Source organism: Malaya genurostris, chromosome 2 (assembly GCF_030247185.1).
Source record: "Malaya genurostris strain Urasoe2022 chromosome 2, Malgen_1.1, whole genome shotgun sequence".
NCBI lineage: Eukaryota > Metazoa > Arthropoda > Insecta > Diptera > Culicidae > Malaya > Malaya genurostris.
The window spans coordinates 49,222,475-49,238,846 of NC_080571.1; the positions used below are offsets into that span (position 1 = coordinate 49,222,475).

General features: G+C 38.7%; 1 protein-coding gene across 1 annotated transcript in view; it reads right to left on the reverse strand.

The window, feature by feature from the left end:
* Positions 1-16,372, reverse strand: part of LOC131428614 (uncharacterized) — an 85,865-nt gene that overhangs the window by 43,833 nt on the left and 25,660 nt on the right. Inside the window, exons 2-3 of the mRNA XM_058592660.1 lie at positions 10,476-11,991; positions 687-835 (exon numbers count right to left, since the gene is read on the reverse strand). Of these exons, the coding sequence (XP_058448643.1) occupies positions 687-835; positions 10,476-11,991 (1,665 nt within the window). The remainder of the gene's footprint in view (positions 1-686; positions 836-10,475; positions 11,992-16,372) is intronic.

Here is a 16,372-nt window from a genome sequence, read left to right on the forward strand (position 1 = left end):
AACAACTACAACAACTACAACAACTACAACAACTACAACGACTACAACAACTACAACAACTACAATAATTATAACAACTACAACTACATTAACTAAGATTACAAGGATTTCTGAATTTACGCGGATTACCGAAGTTACCTGGATTTCCGAAGTTATGCAGTTTCCTTGTTTTACCTAGAAATGCATGAAACATCGAAATCTGGTGTTCTCCCGAAATATTTTTAAAGTCAACTCTCTGATACTTTTTTTAGATTACTCCAGATCTCGACGTTTCATTAATTTCTAAGACTTTTTGCATCAAAAATAATTTGGATTTCGGAAATCTGAAATTTTTTCTAAGACCCAAAGTCGATTTTTTCAATTTTTTTTCGAGATTTCACTAGGTTTGGACGTTTTATGCATTTTCAAGACGTTTGGTTTCAAAAAAACAAAAATTTTTTTCATCAACTTGGCGGTTTTTTTCTACGCAGATTTTCGAAGTTACTCGTTCTAAAATTCTAAACGAAATGTCAAAAAGCCTTTTTTTCCCCAGCATTTTTATTTTGTGACTACATCATATCTCAATATTTTATTCTAAAATCTCTAAATTTGTTGAAGTCGATTTTATTTAAATTTTTTTTTTTTGAGCTTGCACCATATCTGGACGTTTTATGTATTTCTGAGATATTGTATTACAGCTACTAAACCTATTACGACTTCTAAGGCTACTAGGGCTACTAGGGCTACTAGGGCTACTAGGGCTACTAGGGCTACTAGGGCTACTAGGGCTACTAGGGCTACTAGGGCTACTAGGGCTACTAGGGCTACTAGGGCTACTAGGGCTACTAGGGCTACTCTAGGAGTTTTAGGGCTACTCTAGGAGTTTTAGGGCTACTAGGGCTACTCTAGGAGTTTTAGGGCTACTTTAGGGCTACTCTAGGAGTTTTTATGCTACTTTAGGGCTACTCTTGTGTTACTAGGGCTACTCTAGAGCTATTAATTCTACTCTACTTCCAAGTCTAGGATTGGCCATTGAATTCTTTTTCAGTGACTAGCTGCGGTCCGTCAGTTGGAAGTATGCTTGTCTCCACCCGAGAGTCCGGGGTTTGCCTTATTTTACTTCGATACTTTCCAATGCCATTGCCTACGGTTTTCTGATCAAAGCGTTTAGATTTTGTAAATTTCGAAACTCTTTTCTGATCTGAGAAGCTGCAGGTTCAAATCGATGTAGTCAAAATTAAAAATAACGTACTTTGGGTTTAGTTTCTGTCTAATATTAACGGAAATACTGGTAAATTCATGAACATTTTTGTTAAGCCAACAATTTGTTGAAAAATCGGGTTAACAACAGCTATGTTATGTTCGATCAGTGCAGATATACTTTTATAAATAGCCTTGAAAAATAAACTATCGTTGAAATCGAATCAGGCACTTTGTGGAATTGAAGCAAACGATATCGAGACTCAATAAATTGATTATCCAACCAGCTCGAGTATAATTTTCATTAACTTGTTTTTCTCGAGTTTGCATTCCACGGCTCCAACTTTCTGCTGCGATACAAAGTCGGCAAAAGTTGGCTTTTGATTTTGCGGACGAACGGAGGAAAAAAAATCCCGGCATATCCTGGCTACATATTCAAGTGCCTCGTCGACTGTTTCGTTGAACTCCTCTCGAGGTATCAATAAGCAAATTAGGAAAAGTTTTCCGATAATTTTCCTGCCTATTTTTGCCACACTACCGATAGTTTCTCCGAGAAAACAGTGAGCTCTTGAGTTTGAAGAGCACGAATGATTTGGACCAGCTCCAAGTGATACTTTTCCTTCCCATTTTTCTCCCTCAAAAAGTACGTTGCAACCAGTAAAGGGGCACTTGTAATTTTCCATCATTTGTAACACTGACTGAAAGTGGAGACTCTCTTAAATAAAATACCCGCCGGGATGTAGTAAGGTTAAAAAACGATGTTTTCTCTGGTGGTTGCGTCAGAGGCGTGGAAACTTTGAAGGGTGAGACAACCACTTGAGTAATGGTGGCGAATAAAAGAACTTAATTAAAACTACAAAAATGCCAGGAAAAAAAAACTAGGATCCATGCCGGGTAGGAATGTTTTGAAAGATAGGCGGCAAAAAGGAGCCAAGTGGTCTGAGAAATGAGCTCACTTATGAAATCTTTGCCGTAGATGGGTTTGGGGGAAGTGTTTTGCCGGAAAGTTTTTTTTGTGCCGCAGAGCTGCGCTGTTTTCGTCTCTTATTACTCGCTCGATGGGTAGGAATAATCAGTTCTCGGAAACATGATGCGGCGCTCGAAATGCCGATCCTTCGGTATGCCTAACGGATCTACCCGCAAAGTCGGATGATCACATTAGAATATGGATGGTTCACTTTGCAGGCAAGAGATAATAAATTGTCTGAATGCAGTCTGCCGCTAATGGGTGTAGTTTTTTTTTGTTGGTGGAAAAAGTTGGCTGCTATGAAAGCAGTGTGCCAGAAGGGTAATCACAAGCGATTATGGCACTCCAGAGCACTGTTGTTGAGCACGGAAACTATGCTCTTATTAACGTTTGCTGTTTTTCGTTAGTTTTTGTTTTGACTATGGAGATTTTAGGCTGAGGGCCATTTTCTTACCAGGTCAGTGAAATTTTCTCACCAAACGTGCGGAAGTCGGGAATGGCGATCGTCTTATCCAGTGCGCCTCTGACGGTGTTACTGAGTATGCCTTGTTGAATGCAAAATCTTATCACGCTTATGAGTGTCGGTGGACATTTATTGGTTTCAACATATCATGAATCTATAAATTTAATGATAATGAATTTTTTATTGATTTTTTCACTATTTCAAATTTATATTTGAAAATGATTGGAGAAACGTCGTTTGGCTCAGACGTTTGGAGCAAATCAATGTGTCCGATTCTAAAAACTATCTTCAAACGATTTTAATTAGATCCGTGCGCCACAACACTTCATCGCCGTCCGCAAATCTTGCTCTGTTCATTTTCCTGATTTTTTCCGCACAGGCAGGATGGTTTCAGAGTTTTGGAAAATATTTTGTCCTATGCCGCATGTGACACAGTATGCACTTTAACCGATGCATGCACTGTATTGTGCACATGTTTCGCTCTACTTAATCGAGTTGCCTTCTGAAAACACATTTCCACATATACGACTGTAGCTTATGTCGTTTTCGTTTTTAAATTGCACTACACTGGTGTAGCGAAAGCTGCACTGAAACCGTTCGTTTTTACCAATTGCACCACACCAGTGCTACACTTTTTCTGCACCGATACCACTGGTGTAGCACTCATCAAAAGTTTGGTGTAGCTCTGTGCAATGGAATCGTTTATTGTAGTCAATGGTTACTGTTTATGTTTTCGTCATTTTTGTTCGTTTATTCATGCCTCAGTGTAGCACTGCACCGGTGTAGTGCAAATTAAAAACGAAAACGCCATTAGTTGTTCGAGAATCTCCACTGTGAGGTTGTCAGTTCGAGTCTGGCCTTTTTTTTTCTAAATTTTCGTTATACCACGGTTTAATAAATAACTCTTTTGAATTTTTTGGTTGCAGTGATGAAAAACAAAAACTTAGTTTAGAACAGCTTCTAGCGCGAAAGAAGTTCAGGGGTTTTTTGACTTCGCATCACTAACGTGGAGCAGTAAGGAATCCGACATGTAGAAAATCGGATGAAAAAGTAATTTCATCCGAAATACTTATTTCAACTTGTGATGTTACCAAAAAGCTTGGTGTTTCGCATAGTTATATTCAGAAGGGCAGAGTAAGAGATAAATTAGGTGCACACAAGTTTCAATTGTTTCTAAAATATGATGAACGGCGGCAGATTGTAGACGAGACCCGTGTTAGGAATCTCTACACGGTGATATTGGTGCAGGCTATCTGCACCTGTGAAAAGTGAAGTGATTTTTTTTCAGAACAGGCTTCATCAATGGTGATATTTACAAGTCCGATTGTCTCCGAAACGTATTTTACCGTTTTTGTTGTCGTCCGATGCAAAAGCATTATTTTGGATGGATTTAGCTTCATGACAGTATGCTAAAATCATGCTGGAATGCGTCTAATAGGGTACGTTTTGTTCCCAAAGTCATGAATCAAACAATCTTCGTGTACTTTAAAGCAGCAAGAAAAACGATTTTTTCAGATACTTTGAAACTTTTGGTTACTTGGGTTTTCGATCTAATATTGGGACTTCGTTCAATAAACTAATTGCAGGTAAAGGAATTCTAAGTGGTTGACAAACAGTCAAATGTAAGATAAGTTATATAAAATCAATAATTAGTCCCTTTTAACCTTTTTTAATCCACCTAGAGGCATCATTACCTTTCTCATATTACTTATGCTCTGACAAGATTTTTTTCTGACAAGATTTTTTTTTTCATACGAATAAAATCAAAAACTTTCTTTGGTAAAAACTACCATCACCTTCTAGATTGGTAAACAGTTATGTCAAGTTAATATAGATTCAACTGTGGCAAACCTGCACGCTATTTAAAATTGAACAAAGCACGCTGTGTGCTGGGCGGATTCGTTTTCTTCTTTTTTTGTACCAGCACGTACCGATGCGTACCGATTTTGCATAGCTTTGTATGACAGTTTGACAGTTTTTTTTACTCGTTGCCCTATAATTTCGGAATTTGTGAAAATCGGTCCGTTTTTGGAGCTTTTCTTCACTATTACCGGTGCGTTTGGAAGCAGAAATCGGGCACTAGTAGTCGCAAAGTAGATTTTTATATCCACCAACTAACAAGATCTGCCAACTGATGATAGAGATGATAGAGATTAACAGTAAATTTTATAAAAATGTGCACCTCGTTTCGTCCTCGCTTGTAGAAAAATGCTCATGCAATTGAAAATGTTTACTAATCTCACTGTAATACCGGGACCGGAAGTCGGCTCTGGATCAACTCTTCGGAGACTTTGTAAAGAATTCTAAGACCTTTTATTTGCATCTTAGTTTGTGAAAATCGGTTAAGAATGTGGAATTTTCATAGATCTTGAAAAATCACCATAGAGGGGGTGGCTGGCTCGACGTTTCATGCAATTATAAGATTTTTGGCATCAAATAAAATTTTCGGTTTCGGAAATTTCATGTACTCCCCCCTATGGTGCTATTTCAAGATCGAAAATTTTCAAACTTTAACCGCTGGGCAGCACCCCTTACCCATGTAATATTTAGCTCAAATTTAGCATGAGGACTTTTTTCGAGGTGCTTAAACTTTTGAACAATAGCGCTTTACGAAATTAGACGTGATCCCAAAATATTTGGCCATTTGGTATTCGAATTCGAACAATGGCCTAACAAAAGCTTTCAAACGGGCCTAAGCTTGTTAAAATCTGTTTGGTCATCTCTGAGAAACTTGCGCGGTAAATATACAACGCACTTTGTCGGTTACGTCACTTATGCAATCATATCTCCGGAACCAAAAGTCACAGCCATTTAATCTTTGAACTCGAGCAATGGCCCGACAATAGCTTTCAAACGAGCATAAGTTTAGTAAAATCGGTATCTTCGAAAATGGCACACACACATACACACAGACATTTTCCGATCTCGTCGAACTGAGTCGAATGGGTCTCCGAGGCACCGTTCAAAAGTCGGTTTATCCAGCAGTTCTAATACCTTTTTATAGAGAAAGGCAAAAACAAGACAAGACAAGCAACTCAATGCGCTATTTGTGCGTCTGATCCTATCTAATTGAATCGGAAACTCAGTAATACCAAATAATTTATGCAAATAAATAAAATTAGTATTAGTAAGTAAACAGGAATGTGAAAGAGGCACCGGTTACGACAGCACAAGCTCTTACGGATGGTATGAAGCGAAAGTGTCCAGGCTTTTCCCGAACAACCATCAAAAAGTTATATCGAGTATGCAAAATGAGCAAGCGAGTGTAGAATTGAAGATTTGTGTTGCTTTTATATCGAGCTCACTCGATTTTATCTCGTTAAATTTAATGCTCCAGAATAAGTAAATAAATAGTACATTCACAGTAGCTCGTTTTATCAAAATGTCACCTATAAATGGCTTGATCCAAGCAGTATTGGGAAAAAAAATCAAAATTTCGAAAATCGCGACTAAAATTTTTCACTGATTTTTTGTAAACGAGGTTCTCACTGAAACTAATCTCACAAGGCAAATAATCAGTTGTGGAAAGTTCACTAGTGAACGGTTCAAATTGAGCTGCCGAGTTTTGCATTAAGCTGTTCAATTTGAACTGCTATGCACTGATGAGTCTAAGACGAAACGTAAACAAAACGCATTTTTTAGTTTGACAGAAAATACATGAAACGAAAGAATTAAAAATTGGCTAAATGGTTTTTAGCAGTATGTAATTGTGATAATGATACGATTTATTGGAAATGAAATTAATCAAGATTTCATTGATAAAAATACAGTTTTGATGGTTATTACTGATGACAAACTTAACTCGTTTTTGACAGAGAAAGGTCTCATTGTACTGCTCTATAATACAAGGATAAATTTTTTAAATATTACCATTTAATTCTGTTATAAGTTATACTTATAACAGAATTAAATGGTAATATTTAAAAAATTTATCCTTGTAAAATCATTCTGTTCAAACACTCAAACGAAAAGTTAATGCTCTATAATACCAATCCGTACCGCAAATCATTCAATTTCATCGTTGCTTTTATGCATGAATGTATTGGTGCGTCTTTTTCCATAGTTTGATGGAAACTAGAACTTGTCTGACATGATCAGCTGTTATTCAAACACATGCAGGTAGATTGTCATGAAATTTGGTATTGGGCCTTCTAGAGGCTTGTTCTCAACAAAAATATACACGGCTCGAAACTATTCACGTCTTTTCTGTGAGAGGCTCGGAACTTTTCATTCCATTTAGTAAAGGTCCCGAGTTATCACACGTCGCCATTCGGTTACACATGTGCACTAAATTTTTAAAATGGCGAAGTAGCATTAAAAACCACTCTTGTCTAAAAGTTGCATGGTCAAACGACTCGCTGAATGGAAACAGGGAAAAAGCCACTTGATCGGCCTTCGAAATCGCCTAACGAAAACGTTTGGGATAGCACATCAGGCAGATTCTTCGTGGAAAATGTGATTACACCTTGAAGCAGCTCTCTCGGCAAATTCAACTCATTTGGAAGGCACTTCTCTTCGAATACGCCGAAAATTTGGTGGAAAGTATGCCTCGGAGATGCCAAGCAACAATTGATGCTGGTGAACTCACTGTTCAACTGGAAGCTTAACGCGGGTGGGTAATGTCAGAGACATAACTGGATGTAGTGAATACGAAAACAACTGACGTGTTCCTTAACACTTCCGAATATCAATTAGTTGACCAATTGTATGAATTATGCAAGCATTTCCCTTTTTCACATTTTTCGCAAAAACAAAGAAGGCTTCACTTGATCTCGATTACTGTGAATTTTACTCAGCGAAAAGTGCACAAATCTATTCAAACTGTTCTAGATTTGCACTAAACTGAGGATTTTTACCTTCGATTTGCGAATAATAAATCCTAATAGTTCTTTAGAAAACTTTTAGAGCCAATAGAACGGCTGATTTTGTGTGATGCCCTCCATTGTTTTTTCATCAATGCAAACGACTAGTAGCTGTGACGTAATCGCTCTTGTCGGAATCGAAACTAGCTTTGCAAACGACACACAATACATCTGCTCGCAGTGGCGATAGAATCCAAACTTATCCAATTTTTGTTATCATTTTACGTGATTTCGTTTGTATCTTTTTCACTAATGGGCGGTCCTAACGGCTATAAAAATAGCAGCATACAGAATTTTAATGTCGATTATTTCATTTCGGATTTGCACTTCATTGGAGGTCTGTCTGTCTAGTGTTCGGATGGGGAAGAACTACAATCTTGATAGCAGCTAAATTGCAGCTTCAAAACTATGAAATTAATTTCAATTTACATTTTCGTTTTCTTCTTCCTTTTTCTATCCGAAACAAATAGCGCAAAAACTGTTCGTAGTTACTTGTATAGCTAATAGGTTTTAATTTGCATGTATGATATTCGGATACCCAATATTACTGTCATGCCTACGCAATCCAACAGTACTATTAGCCTAAGTATATACAAGTATTTCCATCAGTTTCTCTAATTTATAAACAATCGCATGTGTAGTTTTAGTTACTGTTTCTTAGATTCAATAAAACGCAATCAAGTGGACTGTATAAAAAAATTTATTCGTTGCAAGTTTATACTGCGCACTTATCTTAAAAAATGGGTGCCAACATGACACAAAAAAACTACCTGTCAAATACTGAACCAGGGATAATACACTGTAAAGAAATAGTTTGTTTCGTTTGTTTTGTTACACTAAACATCCTCCCCCTGTTGAGTAAGTCTCAAAACTTTAGCTAATCATTGTCTTCTATTGGTAAGATGGCTATTTTGGTTGTCGGTCTCACGTAGTTCCCTCGACTGGTTCGAACCTTTACTACTCTGATGATTCCGTCATTTCCTGGGTAGACTTCAATAACTCGGCCTAGTTGCCAGGTCATCGGTGGTGCATCGTCCTCCTTCAGGATTACAAGCAAGTCGTTTCGAATTGCAGTGGGTGTTTTATTCCATTTTCCTCTATTTTGAAGTGTCGTGATATATTCATTAGACCAACGTCGCCAAAAACACTGTTTGTATTTTTGAACTAATTGGTATCTCGATAGTCGGTTTTCTGTCAGCTCTGTATAAAAGGGCTCTGCGATTGCTGTCAACTCTCGCCCAATCAGAAAATGTGCGGGACTCAATGCGTTATAATCTAATGGGTCATCTGATTGCGGACAGAGTGGCCGCGAATTTAGGATTGCCTCAATTTGCACAAGAAGAGTGCTCATCTCTTCGTAGGTTAAATGAGCTTCCTTCAATACACGATATAGATGATATTTTGCGCTTTTAACGCCTGCTTCCCAAAGACCTCCCTGATGTGGTGCCCTTGGAGGTATAAAATGCCAAGAGATACCTCGTACTTGGCAAAATGAATCAATTTTCATTTTCAGAGACTGTGACGAAAGAAGCTGACGAAGTTCCTTCAGCTGGCGTTCAGCGCCAACAAAGTTTTTGCCATTGTCCGAAAATATCTCAGAAACGTTTCCTCGTCTGCCAACAAATCTATGTAGAGCTCCTAAAAACGTATCAGTTGATAATGAAGACACTAATTCAAGATTCAATGCCTTTGTAGTCATGCAGACAAAAAGTGCTATGTATCCCTTTAATGGTGCCTTGGATCGTCCTTGCTTTAAAAACATGGGACCGGCGTAGTCCACCCCAGTTCTCATAAATGGTAGAGCGGGTGTTACACGGCAACTCGGCAAATCACCCATAAACTGTTGAACACTCCTTGGATTTACACGAAAGCACCGAACACACCTCTTCAATATGCGAGAAATACATCGTTTAGCCTTCACTGGCCAATATTTCTGCCTTAATATTGCCAGTAACCCGTTCAATCCAACATGCAAGTTTTCACGGTGCAAGGTAATGATCAGTAATTCTGTCAAATGATGCCTTTCGGGTAGAATCAGAGGATGTTTCTGATCAATTGATAAGTTAGAAAATCGTAATCGACCACCAACTTTCAAAAGCCTCAAATCTTTATCAAATATTGGATTGATGTTTCGTAATGTTCCGCTAACTGGTAAGCCTTTAAGTATACAGTTGATTTCGTCTTTAAACTCCGTTAGTTGAACTGCCCTCATTAAAGATAACTGTGACTCACGAAACTCCTTTATAGTTAAACCACCACCTCGTCGCTGATCTGCTGGTCGTCTACAGTTGTGGACAAATCTGGCAACATATGCAAATACTCGTTCTAGCTTACGAAAATCACTGTATCTAGAAATTACACTCGTTAAGTCATTTTCTGAAACGGCTGTTGCCACCATCAACGTAGATGATCCCATTTTGAGAAGTTCGCCTGATTCAACTTCCATTGGAACTTCATGATTGTAATATGACGGTTTTGTATCGCAAGTGTGCAGAAAGTTTGGGCCCCTCCAACATAAGTCTGTAGAAGTTAATGTCGCCGGATAAATCCCACGCGAGATAAGATCGGCTGGGTTCATAGTAGTCGGCACATAGTTCCATTTATATGTACATGTTAATTGTCGAATGTTGGAAATCCGGTTGCGCACAAAAATTGGTGATTCAGGCTTCAGATTTGCAATCCATGACAATACAATTTTTGAATCCGACCAAAGCACTGTATCACTTATGGTCACGTCTATTGCAGGCATTACCTTCGTCACTTGCTCGGCTAGAAGGTTTGCTGCGCAAAGCTCCAAGCGAGGTATTGTCATTTCAGTTGGATCCGATTCTCCCTTTTGTTTTCGCTTTAATTCCTTCAAGGGCGCAACCCTTGATTTGCCACACAATAATCTCAATTCAGCAGATCCATCCTTTCTCACACTTCTCAAATATATACAACTACCGTATGCCTTCATGGATGCATCCGCAAACCCATGAATTTCATGTTGTGCTGTGCCACTCACTGTGACGTTTCTCGGAATCTTCAATTCACTAATAGCACACAGCTCCGACCTGAATTTTCTCCACACGTTCAACGGTTCACCAGAGACGATGTCATCCCAATTGATTTCCTCCTTCCAAAGTTGCTGCATTACGAGTTTTCCTATCACCACAACTGGTGCTAGTAATCCGAGAGGATCGAACAATCGTGCGATTTCCGACATTATTTGACGTTTTGTGAAAGATTTAAAGGAATCATCCATAGGCTTCGCACGAAATACTAACACGTCATCAACTGGATTCCATAACAATCCGAGTGTTTTGATGACACCATTCACATCATGGTTTTCAAAATCAAGTTGTTTCTCACAAAATTCAACGGGAATCTCATCCAAGATAGCAGCATTGTTGGCGCACCACTTTCGTAGCTCAAAACCTCCTCGCATTAACATTTCAGTTAAGTCACGTTGTAGCTTCTTCGCCTCTTCCAGATCATCCGATCCTGTCAGTACGTCGTCTACATAGAAACTTTTCAATGCCTTGCTACTAGCTTCGGGATAATTCATCTGTTCGTCAATCGCCAGTTGGCTCAGGGATCTGGTGGCCAAGAACGGGGCTGCCGATGTTCCATATGTGACAGTTTGTAATTCAATTGTTCTTAATGGTTCAGTTCTATCGTCTCTCCACAGATTTTTCTGATACTTGCAATCGTCTTTGTGGACCTGAACTTGGCGATACATTTTTGACACATCGGCAGTAAAGACATATTTGGGAATACGAAATCTCAAAACAATATCAAACAACGTGGGTTGCACTGTGGGTCCTGTCATCATAACATCATTCAGCGACAGATTTGTAGAGCTCATTGATGATGCATCGAATACTACCCTTAGTTTTGTCGTGGAACTTTCTGGCTTAAGCACACAATGATGCGGTAGGAAATATCCCTTGCTTTCGTCGTCACATTTTTCATCAATAATTCGAGCACGACCCAGAGCGATGTATTCGTCAATGAATGCCTTATACTGCTGTTTCATTATTGGATTCCTATCAAATCTGCGTTCTAACTGCGTGAATCTCTTTTCTGCTACTGCTTTGGAATCTCCAAGTTCGCCGATACTCTCTCGAAACGGTAGTCGTACGGTGTAGCGACCACTTTCGCTGCGTTGATGTGTTTGAATGAAATGTCGCTCACACTCTTCATCCTCTCCTTGATCCAACCCAGAATGACTCTGTTCATCAATCAACCAAAACCGCTTCAACATTTCAGTCAATTCTTGTTCAGACGACTCCTTGGACACTGCATGACACATACGAACAGTGGAAATCAGCTTCGAATCAGCTACGCGCCCCGATACTAGCCATCCTAATGAACTGTCTTGTAGCACCGGCAGGTCCACAGAAATGTTAATCTTATCCTGGTACAATAAATCGTAAAACATTTCAGCACCTATTAACAGATCGATACGGCTCGGTTCATGGAAATATGGATCTGCCAACGCCAAGTTATGCGGTATTGGCCAGTTTTGAATCTCCACTCTAGCAGTAGGCAATGTTCCAGTAACTTTTAGAACAATCAAGTAATCCAGGCAGAAAGACCAATGTTTCTTATGCCGTTTTTCATTGAGAAACACTGGTGGCGTGGATTGCTCTGGTTTTGCACTTTCGAGCAGAAATGGCAATGAAATACCGTCAAAATATTGCATTTCTGCTCGAAAGTGCAAAATCAGAGTAATCCACGCCACCAGTGTTTCTCAATGAAAAACGGCATTAGATTCAATAAAACGCAATCAAGTGGACTGTATAAAAAAATTTATTCGTTGCAAGTAAAAAACACGTCATCACGCGTCGGTTGATTTGCACTTGTTTCTTCTTCTGAGAAAGTTTATACTGCGCACTTATCTTAAAAAATGGGTGCAAACATGACACAAAAAAACTACCTGTCAAATACTGAACCAGGGATAATACACTGTAAAGAAATAGTTTGTTTCGTTTGTTTTGTTATACTAAACAGTTACCTACACAGAAAAAATAATGAATTTTGCAGGTGACAGAATTCTACAAACGATATAATTCACAACTACTAAATTTTTAAAATGACGCAAGATTCCATTCGCACAGAATTTTACATGCTCCGAATGTAATTCGCACTCGGCTACCGGGTGCCGCTGTATGGATTTATATTTATCAATTATTAAATGAACAGATATGAGCTCACCAGTTGAGTAACCGATGTGCTTGTGATCTGATGTTTCTCGGTTCAAGTCGCGCTGCTGCTATAGATTTTTTGTTTTTTGTTTTTTATTGCCTTTCTCATATAGAAAGGCTATGCAATCACTGTGAAAATCGACTTTTTAACCGAGGCCCGGAGGGCCGAATGTCATATACCATTCGAATCAGCTCGACGAACTGAGCAAATATCTGTGTGTGTTCGTCCGTCCGTGTGTGTGTGTATGTAACAAAAATCTGCACTCACTTTTCTCAGAGATGGCTAAACCGATTTTCACAAACAAAGATTCAAATGACAGGTCTTATAGTCTTATAGCCTGCTATTGAATTTCATTCCGATCCGACTTGCGGTTCCGAAGATATAGGATGATGTGTACCAAAAAAATGAAAAAAATATGCACTCACTTTTTTCAAAGATGGCTGAACCGATTTTCACAAACTTATAGGTTCAAAAGAAAAGTCTTACAGTTTAATACGGAATTCCTTAATTTGTTGTGGATACTACTTTCGGTTCCGCAACTAATGGTTAAACAGAATTTATAGAGTTTAAACAGTTGTTTTTGCGAATTTCACGGTTATATTTATGATGTAATGAGTAATATGAGAAAGGTATCATTACACCACTAGGTGGATTAAAGTAGGTTTTTCATTCGAATTCAAGACATGTTATTTTCAAATCACTCAATTTTCCATATTCTTGAATATAAATTTGTATGAATTACGACGCTCCATTTATGTGCATCTTATAAGATGTAAAATCACAAGATTTTTTCGAACTGTGTAGTTACATTCAATAAATTCAACCACCTTTACACTTTTAGCACTTAGTTAGGAATAAATTTTGTTACTACAGGGTGATTTTTTAAGAGCTTGAGAACTTTTTTAAACAATAAAACGCATAAAATTTGCAAAATCTCATCGGTTCTTTATTTTAAACGTTAGATTGGTACATGACATTTACTTTTTGAAGATAATTTCATTTAAATGTTGACCGCGGCTGCGTCTTAGGTGGTCCATTCGGAAAGTCCAATTTTGGGCAACTTTTTCGAGCATTTCGGCCGGAATAGCCCGAATTTCTTCGGAAATGTTGTCTTCCAAAGCTGGAATAGTTACTGGCTTATTTCTGTAGACTTTAGACTTGACGTAGCCCCACAAAAAATAGTCTAAAGGCGTCAAATCGCATGATCTTGGTGGCCAACTTACCGGTCCATTTCTTGAGATGAATTGTTCTCCGAAGTTTTCCCTCAAAATGGCCATAGAATCGCGAGCTGTGTGGCATGTAGCGCCATCTTGTTGAAACCACATGTCAACCAAGTTCAGTTCTTCCATTTTTGGCAACAAAAAGTTTGTTAGCATCGAACGATAGCGATCGCCATTCACTGTAACGTTGCGTCCAACAGCATCTTTGAAAAAATACGGTCCAATGATTCCACCAGCGTACAAACCACACCAAACAGTGCATTTTTCGGGATGCATGGGCAGTTCTTGAACGGCTTCTGGTTGCTCTTCACTCCAAATGCGGCAATTTTGCTTATTTACGTAGCCATTCAACCAGAAATGAGCCTCATCGCTGAACAAAATTTGTCGATAAAAAAGCGGACTTTCCGAATGGACCACCTAAGACGCAGCCGCGGTCAACATTTAAATGAAATTATCTTCAAAAAGTAAATGTCATGTACCAATCTAACGTTTAAAATAAAGAACCGATGAGATTTTGCAAATTTTATGCGTTTTATTGTTTAAAAAAGTTCTCAAGCTCTTAAAAAATCACCCTGTACAAACTGCACTGTTAGTTCACGTACTGCTTTATGCTACAGGCGACAGTTTGGCACGCGGTTATGTCGTCTGACGTTTTCGACTGACATCTATGTTCTCTTCCGTTGACAGCGGTGACTGGTGTTGAACTTCACCACCTCGGCACGAATCAGCCCTGCGGTTTCGTAACATCTAGAACTTACAAAAAAGTAATGCATGTAACAGTTCGGCTGAAAAGTTCGTATCGTTTAATAGAAACACACTTTTTTGCCAAAATTCGTTTTTATTATTCAACATAATTGCCATCAGAGGCGATACAGCGATTATAGCGATCTTCGAACTTTTCGATACCATTTTTGTAGTACGATTTGTCGTTTGCCTCAAAATAGGCCTCAGTTTCAGCGATTACCTCTTCATTTTTGTTAATTTTTTTACCAGCGAGCATTCTCTTGAGGTCTGAGAACAGGAAAAAGTCACTGGGGGCCAAATCTGGAGAATACGGTGGATTTTTGGGAATTTTGGGTTTACATCGACTTGTGACACGGTGCATTGTCTTGATGAAACAAAACTTTTTTCTTCTTCAAATGAGGCCGTTTTTTTGAAATTTCGTCCTTCAAACGCTCTAATAACGCTATATAATAGTCACTGTTGAAGGTTTTTCCCTTTTCAAGGTAGTCGATGAAAATTATACCATGCGAATCCCAAAATGCAGACGCCATAACCTTACCGGCCGATTGTTGAGTCTTTCCACGCTTTGTGTTCGGTTCATCGCGTGCAGTCCACTCAGCTGACTGTCGATTGGACTCCGGAGTTAAGTGATGGAGCCATGTTTCGTCCACTGTTATATATCGACGAAAAAAATCGGTTTTATTTCGATATAACAGCTCCAAACACTGCTCAGAATCATCAATTCGTTGTTGTTTTTGATCGATTGTTAGCTCACGCGGCACCCATTTAGCACAAAGCTTTCTCATATCCAAATATTCGTGAATAATAAGTCCAACACGTTCCTTTTTTTTTTTTTTTTTTTTTTTTGTTTCAATTATAGAGGCTTTAACATTAATGTCATTCGCCTCTTCGGGCCAGAAAAACTTTCTGACCCTATGTGCGGGGATGGGAATCGAACCCAAGAGGGCGGCGTGAAAGGCATCGACTTACCCATCACGCTATACCCGTACCCCACACGTTCCTTTGATATCTTTAGGGTGTCAGCTATCTCGATCAACTTCACTTTACGGTCATTGAAAATCATTTTGTGGATTTTTTTCACGTTTTCATCGGTAACAGCCTCTTTTGGACGCCCACTGCGTTCATCGTCTTCGGTTCTCATATGACCAGTACGAAATTTTGCAAACCACTTACGAATTGTTGCTTCGTCCGGTGCAGAGTCTGGATAACACTCATCAAGCCATTTTTTTGTATCGGCGGCACTTTTTTTCATCAAAGAGTAGTGTTTTATCAACACACGAAATTCCTTTTTTTTCCATTTTTTCACAATAACAAAAGTAGCTTCACTCAAAATGCAATATCTCACAAACTAATAATCAGACAGCTGTCAAATTTATACACGTATCTTTTGAAGGTTGGTACTAACTGAAAATGGTATGGATTTAATTCTAGTGGCGCCCTCTCATAGAAACGATACGAACTTTTCAGCCGATCTGTTAATACTTCGTAACGCCTTCAATTTACAAAAAAGTAACGCTTCGTAACGCCTATGATTCACAAAAAAGTAGCGCTCCGTAAGGCCCATGACTTACAAAACAGTAACGTTTGTAACACTTTGTAACGCCTGTAACTTACTAAAAAGTAACGATTTGTAGCGCCTATAATTTACAATATGTAACACATATAATGCTTCGTAACACCTATAATTTACAAAAAAGTAACGCTTGTAACGCTTCGTACCGCTTACAACTTTCGAAAAAAGTAACGC